Source organism: Montipora foliosa, chromosome 9 (assembly GCF_036669935.1).
Source record: "Montipora foliosa isolate CH-2021 chromosome 9, ASM3666993v2, whole genome shotgun sequence".
Lineage (NCBI taxonomy): Eukaryota > Metazoa > Cnidaria > Anthozoa > Scleractinia > Acroporidae > Montipora > Montipora foliosa.
Genome location: NC_090877.1, coordinates 21633585 through 21651084, shown reverse-complemented (window position 1 = coordinate 21651084; position 17500 = coordinate 21633585). Strand labels below are relative to the sequence as shown.

Genomic DNA, 17500 nt, shown 5'->3' with positions numbered 1-17500 from the left:
TACTCCTATATATTCTCCACCATACTTACAACGTCCGGATCGCCTAGTCTTCAATATATAGCAATGATTCATTGTTTCATAGGACTCTAGATCAACTGTAATTTCCTATTTATATTCCAAAGATGAGGGGAAGGTCTTGGTTGCTGAAAAATCTCATAAAATCGAAACAAACGAAACTGAATTTTGTGTTATCCTCTCCAAACACAAAGCATATACCACTATCAAGATCAGCTATCAATGAGTACGTAGAGCACTTCATCACCACCTGAATATAGATCTTCAAGTTAATTAGGAGAGCAGTCTTCCTTCATGACTAAAAAATGAATGTAAGAACTAAAGTACCTCCCTTATCATTCAAATGAAGGTGCAGTTCTTCATTTAGCAGGCACTTCAATGAAATGAAGTGAGTTATAGTACCATAGCTATATATAATTCAAAACCTTGAATTGAATATATCAACATTGCCACAACGCATCAAACTTATATTAAAGAATTAAACATCGATCTTCCAATAACTGCGAATCTTTTAGTATAGCTGTACTGAAGAAACCCGAGTTACGGCCGAACTGGCCTTCGTTTTACACATGATTTCGAGCACTGTTCACTAACAATGATTGGACCAAGCCTACAGAAAAATTAAAACAAAAGGTTTCAACTACGCCAAGGCCTTGAGTTACATCCCAAAGGCGGTTCCAAAACCAGTTGAAACCAAAGACAAAACTGATGCTTATTACAATTTTATCCTGGGTATATGCGGTTTCTTTGGAAATTTTCTATTTGCTTCTCCAACTTGCATTCACTTAATCAAATCATTTACCTCCCTGAAGAAGTTAGGCCGTGCCTGATGAAATATTGTGAAAAGTTAAAAAAATATATATCCTCACAACCGAACAAGCTAGTCTTGCATTATTATTTTGTTTTGACTTAATTTATAGGTCGCAGTTCCAAAATAGGAGGTGTCTACGTTTTGATCTGGGAGGATCGCATAGCCGCTAAACAAAACTCCCTCTCTGGGTTTTACATATTTTGGTTTCTCTGAAATTCAGAACATTGAAGCGTTGTTAAAAAATCGAATTTTTTACAACGCTAGACAACGCTACGAGGAACTAGAAACTTTTTCCTTCCCTTTGCTCGCAAATTAAACATTCGGTGGAAAATTTCTGTGGCCTGTCGTATCACCTGCAAGTATCAGCATTTGTTGACAATCTTGTTGACAAGTATCAATTGAGAGATGTTGGCAATCTTCGTGCTTTCAAGGCTCACTAAAAATCTATACTAAAAAAAATTTCTGACTCGGGAACTTCATTTGAAGTTATGTTTAATAAATGAGCAGCAGTGTTTTATCGGGGTTTAAAAACACGAAGAGTAGTCGAGTGTTTTTAGTCCCGATAAAACACGTGCTGAGAGTTTTTTTGAACGACTTCAAAAACATTCCACAAAAAACGTGTCCCTCTGGACTCAGAACAATGAAACAAGCTATGCCTTATTAGTATTCTTTATGTAAAGAATACTAACGCAACGAGGAGTGTTTCGTCAGGATTATATACACCCTTTTAATAAGTCTAATATATGCCGTTTTCCGCTAATGACGTCAAACTCATGCTTTTAAAATTTAATAGTCAGAAATGTACAAAGGCTTCAAACAAGAAAAGAAGTCGGAAAAGTTCTAGGCCTTTAATTTGTGCATTTCTAAATAAAATTTGAAAGCAAGAGTTCGACGTCATTAGTGGAAAACGGCATATATTAGACTTAATTAAAAGGGTGTATAAAGCTCATGTACATTACTTTTATCGGTGTTTTCATAGGCTGTTAGGTTCATGAATTATAAATGACTCTCGCATCTTGTTTTTTAAGGATGTTCTAAGAAGTCAATAAAGGAGATCTTAATAAATTATTATTATCATTATGATATCCGTTATTGTTGTCACTGTTATTGTCGACCATTACCATTGTCAGCGTTAAAAGACGTGTTTCACAAATTAATCCAAATTAACACCTTAAAGTTTAAAATACTGCTGATAAAGCTTCAGAGCTCTTGATCTTGCTTTTATTTTGCGTGTTCTCCGAAAAAAGGAATTCACAGTCCCTCGATTTGAACTGGAGAAAACAGATCAAACATTTTAGATCTAATTCGTAACACAAATGGCGCTGACATGCGAAAACTGCAGCGCCTGAAAAACCCTGAAAACTTTTTGTTTTTATGCCAGGACACTGGTAACTCCGAGTTGCGAATGACCTGCTCACGGTGTGGCTTGTTCAACGACCCAAAGATTTTATGGACAAAAGAGTTGTGCGATGGATCCCTTATCCGAGAAAACCATTTTCTAGATGTACAGTGCATTTACAAAAATCAGCTGGAACTGACTTTGTCCCTTCATTCATTGCCTTTAATTTTATTCTTAGTGTCTTTGGCACTGAATAATTGATGGTAAATTGTGAATTACCGACACCTGCAGCTGCGCAATTTATGGCGAAGACTATTGATGAAATTTGTTATATGGGGAAACACACGATTCAGTCAGTCAGTTCTTCAGGTTCTCTGCGGTCTAACTCTCTTTTGTTTTCATGACAGGCGTCATTGACAAGTTCGGGTATTTCTGTTGTTGCTTTTTTTTTTAAAGTGGTGACAGGCTGTAAACAAGCAGCGCGGAAAAATTCATTTAAATTGGAACCCAAAGAGAATTTCCCTGAAATGAGCGCCAAACATTGCGCCAAACAAATTTGCGTATCGACGGCAACCCAGACAAAAGAGCCAATCACTGCCCCCCTTTCATTGCAAACAAACATGGCGGACGATTAGTTGGGATTTTATGCGAATGAGCCTTTAATGTTCCTTGCATCGCGATTCAGCAGTGAATTTATGTCTTAACCGTGCTAGACAAAGCTTTCAAGATGGACGTAAGGTTGGTTTGTTTTGAAAGGGATCCCTAGCTTCGGACTTTAAAGAGGCTCGATTTATTTCATTGAGTGTCCCAAACTTATAATCTCCTCCAATTTTACTTAGGAGTTAGGTTTACACTTTTCTTTTGTGTTTGCTTTTTTTCACCTGTTATATTGTTATATTTATGCTCATGTTGAGTTGGATCTAATTTATTGATCTGAATCGACTTCAGCTTATTAAACATTTCCACAGATCCAAAGTCTTTAGAACTACAATGTCGTCCCTATATCGTCTGGCCGCTATAGATTACAGTTAAAAGGTTTTTGTTACAGAATACTGTAATAAACGGGATTTTGTAACATTTTGAGCCTGGACTAACATTTATAATTATGGTCGGTATTACATATTAAATACTGACTGGAAAATAGGTCATAAATCATGGTTGTGAAACTGGTATGAAACCAGGCCGTTGCAGTGCCATTTCAGACAGAATACTGAAAAACACCACTCGACTCATGAATACAAATTGAACAAAAGTGAAAACAAAATTTCCTACTTAGATGTAGTATATTAGGTAATCGCAAGGGGTCAAGTAAAATTATGGATTAATAGACAAGTTCACGCTCTTGATTGCATCATGGGTAATCAGGGCAACATGGTGGGAAATTCAAAGGTTTGTATGGAAATTCAAAGGAAAATATACTGTACATGACTCTACTTTATAGACTTTCACCTTCATAAACCAAACAAGTAAGTTCATGTTCACAACTGAGATGAACTAGACTTGGTATCTGTTCTTTGGAATTCCTAAATATTGTTTTTTTTGTCTCCATACATTCTCTGTAATTTTTTGCCTTTGATATAATTTCTACAATAGCCATTCTCTCCAAACTTATTCTACCGCACCTTTGAGCATATATCTTCTGTTTTGGAAAATAAAAAGCCCAACATTGCATATCATGAATACTTTTCATCATAGTTAAGAACGCAGCTTAAGCAGTTAGTTCTGCAGTCAAAAATAAAGTTTGGTCCAAATATCGAGAAAAATCAAAACAAAGCAAAATGACTTATGCCAATCTGAACATGTGTATCATATCAGTTAACAATAAAATTTTGAACTATGTTAATTTAAAAAAAATTATTGGAATATTTTCTCAACAGGGCAACGGGAGGACCACAAGGCTATCCGTTACCAGCGATAGCTGGTTCTTCAGAGAAGGTGGGCCGCCGAAACAGCCCAATCCAAGAGGGAGGGCGTATAAGACATCTTGAGGGAAGAGTAAATTTAGGTGAACAGTCAAATAAAGCACTTTTAGAGGAACTTGTGCGATTACAGGGAGAGCTTAAAGGGAGTATACGACGCAACGAAGACACTTTGAGAGAGGAAAGAGAAGAAAGACTTATACTTGCAGAAAAAATTCAAGCAGGGAATAATTTATACACGCAAATGATGATGCGTATGGCACGTGCTGAAGAAAAAATTGAATCTGAACACAATACTGTAGGATCCTTAGTTAACCACACCAAACAAGTGGAACAAGCTCTAATGGGAAATCAACAGCAGTTGTTGAGCAGACGAGAGCAGATAACAGTTCATGTTGAGCGTTTGAAAGATGATTTAGAGGACACAAGGGAAAATTATGAGCAGCTTCAAAAAAATATGAGAGCTTTGACAGATGATGTCAGAACAATGAAAAGTAAACATGAAGTACAAGTGGTTCAGTTTGGGACTGTGGTACAGGAAATTAGACAGAGAATAAAGAAGATTGAGAGTGATACTGGCACAGCTGTAAGTGCAGATGGTTACGTACTTACATTTGTCTTGTAGCATAATTACAAAATTCTTGGATAGAGTCATCCCAAATAAACTTGTGTATTCTTGCCTTTCTGTGAAACATGCATGTATTTCAGCTCACACCTAGTTGACAAGAACATAGATTTATTGGTAAAACTTGGAACCTACAAGAGTGTTGGCCTGATCCTAAGTAGGAGCTGTAAAGAGTTAACATTATAAACCTGAACCTTGTGGAAATCTGTGAGTTACTGTTTGCTCAAGTTTTACAAATTTCTCCACCTATAGAGCGGATGCCCCAAGATATAGATAGATTGATATGTTTAATTCCAACTATTGCAGTATAAACTGAATTACAGTTGTTCATCAACTTGAAGGTAAATAGGCCAAGCTATGCAACATTGTAACAAAATATCGCAAAACTTTTGGTTGTGACTTGAGGTTTCAGTGCCTTAAGTTTGCAATCCTAGGTCTTAAGTGGTAACCATCATCAGATACATGTACACCTCTACCTTCCAGGTGATCTGGTGACGTAATTTGGAGGACTGGGAAGAAAAATTTTAACGCCGTATCCCACAACCGCGCGCAGCCTTAGGTGTTATTTCCAAACTCCCTGCAGTATTTCCATCGCCAAAACTCAACAGATCATTCCGTGTCTACCACATTTCCTGTTACTGAATGAACATTCAAGTAGACCCAAGGAGATCTCACCTTGCTTCTGCCATGTTGAATTCGAAAATAAGGCCGCGTGCGGTTGTGGGATACGGCGTTAAAATTTTTCTCCCCAGTCCTCCGAGTTACGTCACCAGATCACCTGGTTCTTATTAAGCACAATTGCTAATTAGTATAGGTAATCACATGAGGCCGAGTACTATTAAGGATTAATTGCACGAGTGTTTTGGAAATTTTCCAATTGGAATTGCAATTTGGAAAATTTCCAAAACACAAATGCAATTAATCCTTAATAGTACGAGGACTCATGCGATTACTTGTTTATCAATAAAGGGCAAAATTACTCTTGATTACCAAAAATGCCCTCGATTACCAAAAATGCCCTCGATTAAGACAAAATGCCCTCTGTCTCAGTTAATCAGCGCTCAGTAATTTTGCCCTTTATTGATGAATAGTGGAATCATTCCCATTGGCTTGTTGACAAATTTAATGCAGGCCTGCTCTATGCGAACAGACAGGCACTCCAGACCAGTTGAATTGAGAGCATCAACTGAAGATAACTAAGGGCCGATTTACACGATACGATTTGGTTGCATGCGACAAGCTCACGACGGGCCTACGACATGACTTACAATTGTCGCAACATGTTTTAAAATGCTACGACATTTTTTCTGACGTACACAACAATCGTAAATCATGTCGTGGGCCTGTCGAAAGCCGTTGTTGCATGCGACAAAGTCGTACGGAACCATGTAAATTGGCCGTAAGATTAGGGAGAGTAATCTTTAAGGCCTTCTTTTGTATAGATTGTATAGCAGAGGCTAGACTATAGTCTGGTAAGTCTCAGACCATACTGGTGAGGCATATTCCAAGACTGATCTTATAAATGAACTGTCAGTAGATCTGAACAGGGTCACAGATTTCTACTCCTGGTTTTTTCAGGAGTCTGATAGCATAAAGTCACTTTTTAGCCTTGTTAAATATATAATTAATATCCATATTCTAGGTTAGGTCTTCACTAATATGCACCCCAAAAATTTTGTAAGTAGACATTCTTTCAATGGTGGTCCCCGACAGGAATGTGCTTCTTTGCTTGGTTTTTCTTTGAAAAGCGCCACTCCAAAACATGTGAGCAACTTCTACATGATTATCAGAAGTCATAGAATTGTTTGCTCTGTTAAAAAAGTGATGCAAGAAAAGCAAGAAGACAATTACTTGCAGACTCTTCCAGTCAAGGTTTAATGGGCTAGTGGTAGTAATTTACTCAAAACAGTGATCCAGTGTATATATATATATTAAGCAAGGTCTCTTGAGGTGTTAGCCATCATTATTCAAAAAGTAATTGCTTGGTTTGGCAGAAAGCACGGCAGTTTAGGTGCCCTTTGAAATGAACTCAGCACTGCCATTATGCACCCTGCAAGCAGAGCCTTTCTTTTGCTTGCTCGATTTTGGCGTTCTCGAGAAAGGCTCTGCATGAATCGAGTATGATCTTTATTGAATATGCGCTGCATGTTGCCAGGATACAGTCTCGAACCCAAGCCTAATATGCCAGATCTCGCCGCCATCTTGGTTTTTCATGGTACAGCGGGCTCAATTATAACCATCGGTTTTGTCACTAAACGGACGCTTGCACTGGAATAACCAGTTTGACGAGAGAAAACAAGATTGACTAGTCCAGAAGCTCGGGCTGCGGCGGCTTCAAAGAGTTGACGCGATTCGGGCAGAGCCTACTTTTCTCCTCCTCAGTGAAGAAAAAGACAAAAGGAGGCTCTGCTCGCAGGGTGCCATTATGTCGCATATACACGTATTTAGAGTGCAATGGAAAATAATAGTTTTGTTTTTGGTCTTGAAATAATGGTCAAATTCCTAGAAATAAAAAGCACAAAATACAAACATTCTGCACTTAGGTATAAAGAAAATGAGGGTAACATGATGAAATCCAAAGGATACTTTTTTACCCTTAGCATAGTGCTTTCATTAAGTTGCACCGTCCAGCTAAGAAGGTAAGCCCTTTTTCAATAGTTGTTATGATATTGATTTCTTGTTTCAGTTGTCTTCCTTAAATAAGCATCGTGATGATCAAGACTCAAAAGAAGCCAGCACTTTTCAGTTCAAGAATGCCATTGAGGCCAGGTAGAAATGGGCTTTTAGGCTTATTGTCCAAACCAATAAATTATTTTAAAAATAGAAGAACCGTAGCCAGGGTAAAACATATTAAAAAATTATTATAAAAAACGTTCACTGGCTATATACAGTTAAACACTTTCGAGCTTTCGGCTGTCAGGCTACAGCCTTCAATGGAATTCAATTGAAGGCTGTAGCCTGACAGCCGAAAGCTCGAAAGTTTTTAACTGTATATAGCCAGTGAACGTTTTTTATAATAATTTTTCAATAAATTATTGTTTACTTCCTGTTTAATAAAAGAGCAGGAGTGTTTTATTGGGTTTTAAACCCACGAGACAAAGCCAACTAGACCTGATAAAGCAATTGACCTGTGAGTTTTTTGAATGGCTTCAAACACATTCCATAAAAAGCGTGTCTGACTGGAGTCTGAACAAATGTTCAGGTTTTGAAAGGAGAACATGGACCACTTTCATAAATGGTGACAATGTTTGCATTCTTTTGTAGATATGTTAATTAGACCTATTGCCCTTATTTTGAAACAAAAATTCTAGGCTAGAAAGGCTTATTAGCATTAATAAAAACAAAAGAATATTTTACTTGGCCGCCATTATGAAAGAGGTTTATTATGATGAAAGAAAAACAAGCTAACCCTTATTAGTCTGTATAAAGAATTCTACTAAGGAATGTTTAATTATCAGGTTTTAAAGTTCATGCATTTTACGTTTTTTGAGTGATCTGATCTATATTATAGGCTATTTTGCTCATGAATTATTAATGAGTTGTTTTGGATGAAGTTTAAAGAACTCTTTCTGTTGTTTGCAGATTAGCTGATATGAAAGAGATAACTTTAGAACTCAGAAGACGTATTGAAACAGAGGAGAACGAGAGGAGGATTGCAAACCAGCAAAACCAACTCAAGTTAGTTGACAAATATATCCAATCCTAGCCTCAATTGTCGATTTAGTTGGCTCATACACTATGCGTAAGAGGTGTATATTAGGTCAGTCCATCAGCAAAAGGAATTTTGTGTGACTCCCACATAATGGGTTTACCATTTTTTCGACACTTTTACAATCCCAACCTCTGTCAGTAACTCTGACTTTTAAGACATTTTGGCCTCACTAGGGCTGTAATTTTGATATCATGCAACTTTTCATAGATTCACCAACAATTTCCTGTTAAGGTAGTAGCAAGGCCTACATGTATATGAGGACTTGACCCAATAAAGAACAGAAAAATACATTGAACCTAATTAATTGCAAACAACATACAAGATAAAGGAGCTGACAAAAATTGTGTTAAATTAAGTTTATCACAGTGTTCAAATTACAAGACTAGTATTAAGGACGGTGCCTACTATTGTTATTACACATATACGTTCTGCGCATCTCCAGATACTCGGATTTCCTATCGGTGATGCTTACTAATGCTGGGATATTTTTGCGTGGTTTAAAACTATGCAGAGAAAGTAGATCTTAGTAAGTACTCTTGGTATCCAAAAAGAAAATTGGGGCTAACCATGCATTCTTTAGAGATAATTGAGCTTCAATTTGAGAAAGAACGCCATACATTGCTTTGTATTTTAGAGCTTTATACAAATATTGTTCATGAATTATCTTTGGAAAATGCGTGGTTACCCCCAATTTTCTTTTTTGGATTTCAATAACACTTGGGAAGATCTACCTTTCCTGCATAATCATAAATCGGGACAAAAATACCTTTGAATTAGTAGGCACACGGTCCTTAAGGAGATCCTCTTAGATGGCAAGGCTTTGAGGGGACTATTGCTTGTTAATTATTAATTAATATTGACAGAGAGCAAGAGGTCGTCATATGAAAGTGAGACAAAACTGGTCTGACTTGTCAGCTGGATTAATATTAATTTTCTTGTGGTAGTCTTGAGCAGTTGAAAGCAGTTGTACAGGAAAGCAACCTCAAGAGGGAGGAAGAAATGTATGCTACTACCATGAACTCCAAGGAGAGAGAAAACCTTCTGGAAAATGAAAGAAATATGATTTCCAGTAAACTGGCAGAAATTAATGAAGAGCAAAACAAAAAGATGTTACAGAAAGAGATTCGACTCAGAGAGGATGCTCAAGCTAAATTTGTCTTGTTAGAGAAGGTAAGAATAGTACCATTTAGCAACTATTCACCAAAGTGGAGATGGTTAGTGGTGAATAGTTGTTTTAGTATATACTTAAAACAGTGAGATAATATAGCACAAAAAGATGAATTTAACTCAATTATTACTGCAAAGATTGCAATATTTTTGGGTGCAAATTGCATGCGAATTGCCTGGAGGTGAATAGCAAAGGATATCTGGAGTTTGAGTAGCCGATCAGCACGCACGTTCATTGCTATCCACTGTTTTAGTACTAATTTATACTAATACAAGATAGCATAGTTGAATGACTGGCAATGGAGATTCTTCAACTCAATTGGATGTTGTCTTGAACATGAATCCTCTATAAACGTATTTGAAGTACTTTCGGGGGCTCGTGTTGGAGGTCATGCTGCCAATCTCAAAGAACATATCGGTGTGATTGACTGCAGATAAGGTTGTTTTGACTGGTATTCAATCCATGACAACACTTTTTTACGTAACACATGAAAAACCACGATACAATATAATTTTTTTGCTAGTTGAACTTTCCAGGTGTGAGTTATTCTATAGTAAATAAGTTCAGTCATTTCTTTTCTGAAAGGACACAAAAAACTCTTTTAACTGTGTGGGAATAACTTATTTGGATACAGTATCTGCAGTAAGACATTCATGTTATTGCTGTTGTTGCCCATTTGCTTGCATACTACTGTGTACCAGTAATATGTGATTGTAGCTCTCATCTTAGCTCATTGTACTGCATTCTACAGAATTACTGTCAAGTTATCGGCAATGCATTATAATTCGTAAGCCTTAAGTTTGCTCTAGAGTTTATTAGACAGTAAAAAATGAGTACTTTTTTATTTTTCCATAATTCTCACTCCTTCAGGTCACATCCCCAAGGCTGACTGGGCTTGAGGGGTTTTCATATATCTGTTCATTCAATGAATATTGATATCAATTCACATCAGTCTCTGTGTCCTCCAAAGTTACATGTACTGTCAAGTCGGACCAAGAGTTTCTCAGTATTTTTATCATAGTCTCATTCCCTGTGTTATTTGAATATTTCAAATAACATAAGTTTGTTTGTTGCTTCTCTACTCTGCTCTGCTGTACTCCCGTTTTCCCCTGTCCCCAAACACCAACATTTGATTTGATTTGCATTAATTTGTTGATTTCAGTTTACAGTGTCCCCAATTAGTACTCCAGTGCTAGAAGACTAAACACTTAAATAAAGTTCCTTTCGTTTCCTTTCAGAGGTTGCGAGAGGAGCAAGCAGCAAGACTGGTATTTGAGAGATCAGTAAGAGAGGAAATGGAAAAACGTTGGCAGTCGCTCAAAGCTTATGTTGATGAGGAAGCACATTCCATCAGACAGTCAGAAAAGGTAAATTCTCGAGCTGTTTTTTTTGCCATCCTTCGGTAACAGGTATTTAAAGGCTTTTAACTTCCCTTGGGTTGATATTTTGTTGTCACTATTCTCAGGTTTAGCAATAGATGACACTCTGTAGTCCAATATCGTTTTGTCTCACTCCTAGCATGTTTGCTTGCTGTGATAGTTTGTTAGGTTTTGAAAGCCCAATGGCCTGCAAACCTAGTTGTATTTCCGGCGTTCGTTTCCCTCCCCTGACAAATATTTTGGGGGAGAGAAACAACTGTCGGAAATAAGTCTGTTTTCGGTGGCTAAAAGGCCATTGGTAAAGTTGGTAAACACTACCAGCTTTATTCTGTTCTTCATCCATGATGTTTTCTCTTATCACATCCTCATGTGCAACACCACTGAAACATAAGTTAAAGTGGCTGTCCTTCCAAAATCGTGGTTTACTACTTTAACTGGTGTCTTGACAAACAGTTCTCATGCTGAAACCTTTTGGAAAGAAACAGCTCACAGCAGTGCTTGTCCTTAAAAATCATTCTACTTAATTTAATTACACATTCTAAGTAATAATAATAATAATAATAATAATAATAATAATAATAATAATAATAATAATAATAATAATGATGATGATGATGATGATGATGATAATAGTAATAACAATGATTTTATTGCAGTAATCTGCCCACATTTTGCATAGACCATTCTTCTCAGTCTTTGGACACACATAAAGAAAGCCTTTGTGCATGCAGCAAGAATATAGGCCTGGATTAAAAAATTATTGTTGAAAAAAAAGCCCTCTTAGAATTTCTGAAATAATCATTGTTTTTCATGTCCTGTCCTTTGCACGTCACTTTTAATAAGCCCGGCACACACTAGAGCTATCAGCTTTACTGTTGGTTTAGTTCCCCCAGTGTGCAATGTGCAGGTACAAAACACAGGTCACAGGTCATTGTTTTACCAAAACAGAACCAACCCTAACCATTTACCAATCTTAACATTAGGCCTAAGGTTAGCTTTAATGAATGTTTAGGATTCTTTCTGTATTGGTAAAACAATGACCTGTGACCTGTGTTTTGTACCTGCTGGTGTGTGGCGGCGTTTTCAGCGCTTTTCGTGACGCATGCCATTGGCAAATTGAATGTTCAACATGTTGAATAATTTTCGGCATGATTGAACATTTCCTCCTAGTGTGCGCATGTAAAAAGTTATTACCTTAGGCTTACACCAAGACATATGCGTATCAATGTGAAGCATGGCTGATACAGTGGGCGAAGAACAATACTCAAGCTTAGACTCCAGCTGATCAGATGAAGAAGAAAATTTACTTTTACTTCTCTAACCGTGACGAACACAAAGATGTTTTAGAGCTGCCAATAGAAAGCCATGGACAAAGCCATTTCTTGGAAAGATTTGTCACATAACTCTTCATTTTTAAATTTAGGACATCTTATGTCGTATGGACAAGGATCATTTGTCTTATCTCCAACACTACTCATTTGTCTTGGTGTAAGATGGTAAGGCGATAGCTTTTCACTCGCACATACTTGGAGGAAATGTTGACTCGTGCCTAAAATTATTCAACATATTGAGTATTCGGTGCCAGTGGCACGTGTGACTAGAAGCACTGAAAATGCTGTGGCCCATTGGGGGAACTTGCCCCCAAAATTTTGAACAAGTAAAAAAAAAAACAAAAACATTCAAAAGAAATTCAAAACAGAAATAAAAAATAAAAATAAAATTGAAAAAACATATTTAAAAAAAAAATTAAAAATAAAATAAAATAAAATAATTTTGAAAAATCCAAAGAAGTAAAAGGAAATTAAAAAAATCAAAAAGGAAATCAAAAATATTGTAGAAAATCTTTTTAAAAAATTTCTGCATGCAGGACAAAATTTTTGAATATATATATCAGAATATCATTTATTAGCGGTGGCGGTAGAAGTAAGACATTAAAAATAACATTAAAAAGCCATTAAAATACAATAATGAAAATTGCGTGGTTATTTTCTTTAAAAATCAGAGAAAAGAATGCTCACAGATTTTTCCACAACTTGTAGAAAATTTTGTTAATTAACCATTCAATTTGGTTAAACACAGGGCTGGCGTTTTATGGGTAAAAAATTGGCATTGGGAAGAAAAATTGGAAAATTAGGAAAATAAATATAAAAATCAGAAAAAAAATTCCTGAAATCCAAAAATAAAAAATAAAAGACAAGAAACAGAAATGAGGAAACAAGAAAAAAAGATGAAGAGGAATGGCAACAATATGGAAAAAGAAATGCAAAAAGAAGAATTAAATGAAAATTTACGTAAAATAGTCAAATTGCTGGTATCAAATTAATTGAAAAGAAAAAAAAATGAAGAAAAATAAATAGAAATTATAGGAAAATCCAGTATTGAAAGGATATACAAAAGAGGTTGAATTTGATCTTTCAAATATTAAAACAGAAAACGTTAATATTTATGATTTTGATTCACAAATTGAAAATAAATTTACTGATTTTGTAAGAAAACACTGAAACCTAAAAATTGTGGGAAGTATGAAAATAAATTTTCAAAGGGTTGAAATTGGAAATGATGAAAGATATGTTTATAGAGACTTTGAATATTACTTAAACACAAAAGCAAAAACTAAATGTTTATAGGAACATATGAATACATATTTTTGGAACAAATTTTAGTAGCTGGGTTTGATTTCAAATTTGCTCAATTAACAGCTAATTCAAGCAATCTTGGAATTGATAAAATGTTGGAATTAAAAGTACACACACAAAATAAATCCTTTTAAAGGTGGAAAATACTTACACCTTTACCAAAATTTATTGCAGATAAAAAAGCAGTAATAAATATGAGAAATAACTATAATCCTTGTTTTAAATGGGATCTATTAATCCAAAAGAAAAAAAGGCACAAAATAAGGTGAGAATATTAAAATACAAACGAAAAACGTTTGATAAAGGTTACACACCTAATTGGACAGAAGAAATATTTGTTGTTAATAAAATACAACCCACAAAACCCATTACTTGTAAATTAGTTGAGATGGTCGAAAAATATCAGGTAGCTTTTATAAAAAAAAAATGCAAAAAACAAATCGGGAAATATATAGAATTATCGAGAAAGTAATTTTAAAAAAGAATAAAAATAAAGCGTTTGTAAAACTGAAAGGTTATCCAGATAAATTTAATTCATGGGTAAAAATAAGTCAATTGAGAAAAATAATGTCTCCTCCAAACTCTCAGAGTTTAAACCTTTACATATAAATTTCGCTGGTTTATTTTAGTTTTTAAAAATTTCTGAGGCACTTTTTTTCTGATTTTCGGAGAAAATAGCCACACAATTTTCATTATTGTATTTTAATGTGTTTTCAATGTCTTACTTACATACATACGTACATAATACTTTATTTGAAACTCCCAATATGGGCTTTTCAGTTACAAGCAAATACAACAGAACAATAAGAATAAATTATGATAACAATGATGTAATAATAAAAAACTCCTGAGCTTTTCAGACATGTTTCGGCAGTTGCCTCTGCCATCTTCAGTGTGAAATGAACAATAAATTCTAGTGAAATATAAATACTAGAAAAATTACAATAATAATAGCAATAATTAAGACTATGACAATAGTAATTCAAAATTAAACCGAAAGCTTTAAATTAGCATGATAATTACAAGTGTGAATTCTTTTGATAATATCTTAAAAAACTACTTTGAGCGTAACTTCCACTGCTGCCGCTAATAAATGATATATTCATATATATTTGTCTTTTGTGACTTCAGTTCACTCAGTCACAGGCTCACTTGCTTCACTAGCTTGCCATCTCCCCTGCCCACGGGAAGTTTTCAAAACGATTTGTTACAACTTTTTGATTTTTTTAAATTCTGTTTGATTTATTTAATTTTTTTGAATTATTTTAGAATTATTTTTGGTTATTTTTACTTGTTGAAAATTTTGGGGGCAATGTACAAAATTAAAGCCCCGAGTTTCAATATTTGTATGAAAAAATCGACTTTTTCCGCTGTAAAATTAATGCTAAAATTAAGCCAATTTAAAGTGGCGATTTCTAGGACGCAGCCAAAATTTGCCAGTTACTCTTCTTTCCCTTCTACTTAATTCTTTTTATTTTTCTTCTAGTCCATATATGGTATGCAATGTTGGTTTCTCTTTCAGATGGCACAGGCAAGGGTTGATCAGAGTCTTGTACGTTTGAATGAGTCTATCTCATTACTGGAGAGGCAAATGGAGGGAGGAAGAAAAGGAATAGAACAAGTCTTACATGCTGAGATTACGTCACGGTACATTTATTTGACTGACTCACTCACTCCCTCACCTCCTCACAGACCTACTGACTGACTGACTCGCTCACTCACTCACTCACTCGCTCACTCGCTCACTCGCTCACTCACTCACTCACTCACTCATCCACTCACTGACACTCACTCCGATGTTACCTTTTCTTTCTTTCATTTTTGCGTTCGACGAAGGAGAACGCATTTTAATCGTGTCAGTCCCGCGGGATGTCCCTCGGGTATCGATCACGATGCTAGACGATTTCAGCGTTTGGACGCCATCTTGGACTGGCAGACATGGCCTCGGTCACATGTGATAGTTTTACGGATTGCTGAAGGGAAGTCAAGTCCTTTTGGACGGAGTTAATACCTGGATGGGTGACCGTCCGGCACCCCGTTCTGTACACGCTGGGAAGTCACACTGTTAGGCTATCCATCAAGAAGGGCTACTGATATCCCACTAAAGTGATATTGCATTTTATTAAAAACTGACCTACGGATATCACATTTCCAGCATTTTCATTGGCTCGCCGGACACAGGCTATCAGTTCATATACCTGCTCTACCTAATATGGTCAAGGAACGCGTCACCATTAATGCGAGTTGAAAACATTTTTGCAGCTCTGAGAAAAAATGGCCGACAAAAGCCGTTTTGGACCAAAATTGACCGAGGCAGAAATCGATGCTTTAGTCGACGCGGAAGAGTTGTTGATCCTGGAGTTTTTAATAAAACAATTATGTTACTCGGGCTTGCTGGATATGAAGTGATTATAACAAGCTCGGCGCTACGCGCCTCGTAAGTTATCTATCACTTCATATCCAGCGCGCCCTTGTAGAATAATTGTTAAATAACACAAGTATTCCATAATTGTTTTTAATCAAGGTATTATCAACAAGATAACAGTCAAAATAGTGTGATACCTTCAGTAAGCCTGGTTTACTAGCTACGCAAGCACAAGTGCAAGCGTAAACACGAGCACAAGAGATTCGTGTCAAGTGGAAACGAACCATAACGCAATCACAAGCACACGACGGCAGAGACAAAGATTCAGTAGTTCCATGTTCTCACTTACAGCGCGGCACTGTCAATGGAATCTGGAACTTTGTCATTGGACGAACATCACGGCTTGCGTTGCACTTGCGTTGCGTCCCGTTTTCACACAACGCAAGCGAACGCAAGCATAAACGCAAGCACAAGGAAAAGGAAAAAATGTGATCCTTTCGCTTGTGCTTATGCTTGCTTCAGGTTCGTTTTCATGGTGTAATAAGCGCTATTGTGCTTGAGTTTATGCTTGTGCTTGTGATTGCGTCGCTAGTGAAAACCAGGCTTAGCCTGCGTAGCACGCGTTTCGGTGGAAGATTTTTAATGTTTTGACCGCGCGAAAAATGGGGCGAGACACCCGCACCTCCCACCTCCAACCCCACCTCCATCTTCTTTGCGCTCGCCCTATTCTCGCGCGGCCGAAAAAAGAGTTAGCTCCACGTCCGCTGGAAACGCTTGCTATGCAGGCTAAACCAGGCTTTGCTGAACAGATACTAGAAAAGGGTACAAAACGATTCTCCCCAAAGTATACAACTACTTTCAAATGCCTCGTCGTTGACAAAACAGGAATCGAACGCACGTGCACTTCACTAATCCTTGATTACTGCTAGGTTTAAGTATTCACTCGTTCATTCATCGTCTTTCTGTCTTTTAATCTCTCCTTAACAGACAGTCGCAAAATGATAAATTGTCCAACAGATGCAACCAGCTTCAAGAAAAACTAAACATGGCAATCAGTACATTACAGCAAGCCTTGGGAGGTGTCAACTCACAAGTCTCCGAAAGTGTAGAGAAGGTAAAAGACTACACAGGAACGCGTCTGCTGATGACTGTTGAAACGGTTCCGTTGGAGAAATGTTTTGCTGAGAAATTCCCCGGGCCATCAGTCAAAACTGGTTGCCTTTGGAATGTGTGATCGCAATAGAATACGACCTTGAATGAAATAAAAGTATATGTTTGACGTGCGAGTTATAGACGAAAGGGAGAAATGGCCCTCGTACTTATCTGGACAATTTAAGCAATTGCCTCTTATAGACCGGGTTTCGAACCAGTGACGTCCTCGATGCCGGTGCAATGAGCTATGAAGCCACTCAGTTGGGAGCAGTCAATTTGTTAGTTCCATGTGTTCCCGTGCAAGGGCTCGGCGAATAAAGTTGGGAGAATCGTTCCTCCCTATAGATTTGCGCCTCCCCGGGATTCACTCACAGATATT

The 17500-nt window shown here is 36.7% G+C and overlaps 1 protein-coding gene across 4 annotated transcripts in view; it reads left to right on the top strand.

The window, feature by feature from the left end:
- LOC137969953 (coiled-coil domain-containing protein 154-like) overlaps positions 1–17500 on the top strand; it is a 35532-nt gene that overhangs the window by 1440 nt on the left and 16592 nt on the right. For 2 of the 4 annotated variants that reach the window (XM_068816376.1, XM_068816374.1), the window contains exons 1-8: positions 2762–2903; positions 4043–4670; positions 7396–7478; positions 8292–8387; positions 9366–9591; positions 10828–10956; positions 15127–15251; positions 16957–17083. In XM_068816376.1, coding sequence (XP_068672477.1) covers positions 2893–2903; positions 4043–4670; positions 7396–7478; positions 8292–8387; positions 9366–9591; positions 10828–10956; positions 15127–15251; positions 16957–17083 — 1425 coding nt within the window. In that variant the 5' untranslated portion in view covers positions 2762–2892. Of the gene's footprint in view, positions 1–2761; positions 2904–4042; positions 4671–7395; positions 7479–8291; positions 8388–9365; positions 9592–10827; positions 10957–15126; positions 15252–16956; positions 17084–17500 lie in introns of those variants that run through there. The other 2 variants (XM_068816373.1, XM_068816375.1) reach the window with 1 other exon arrangement.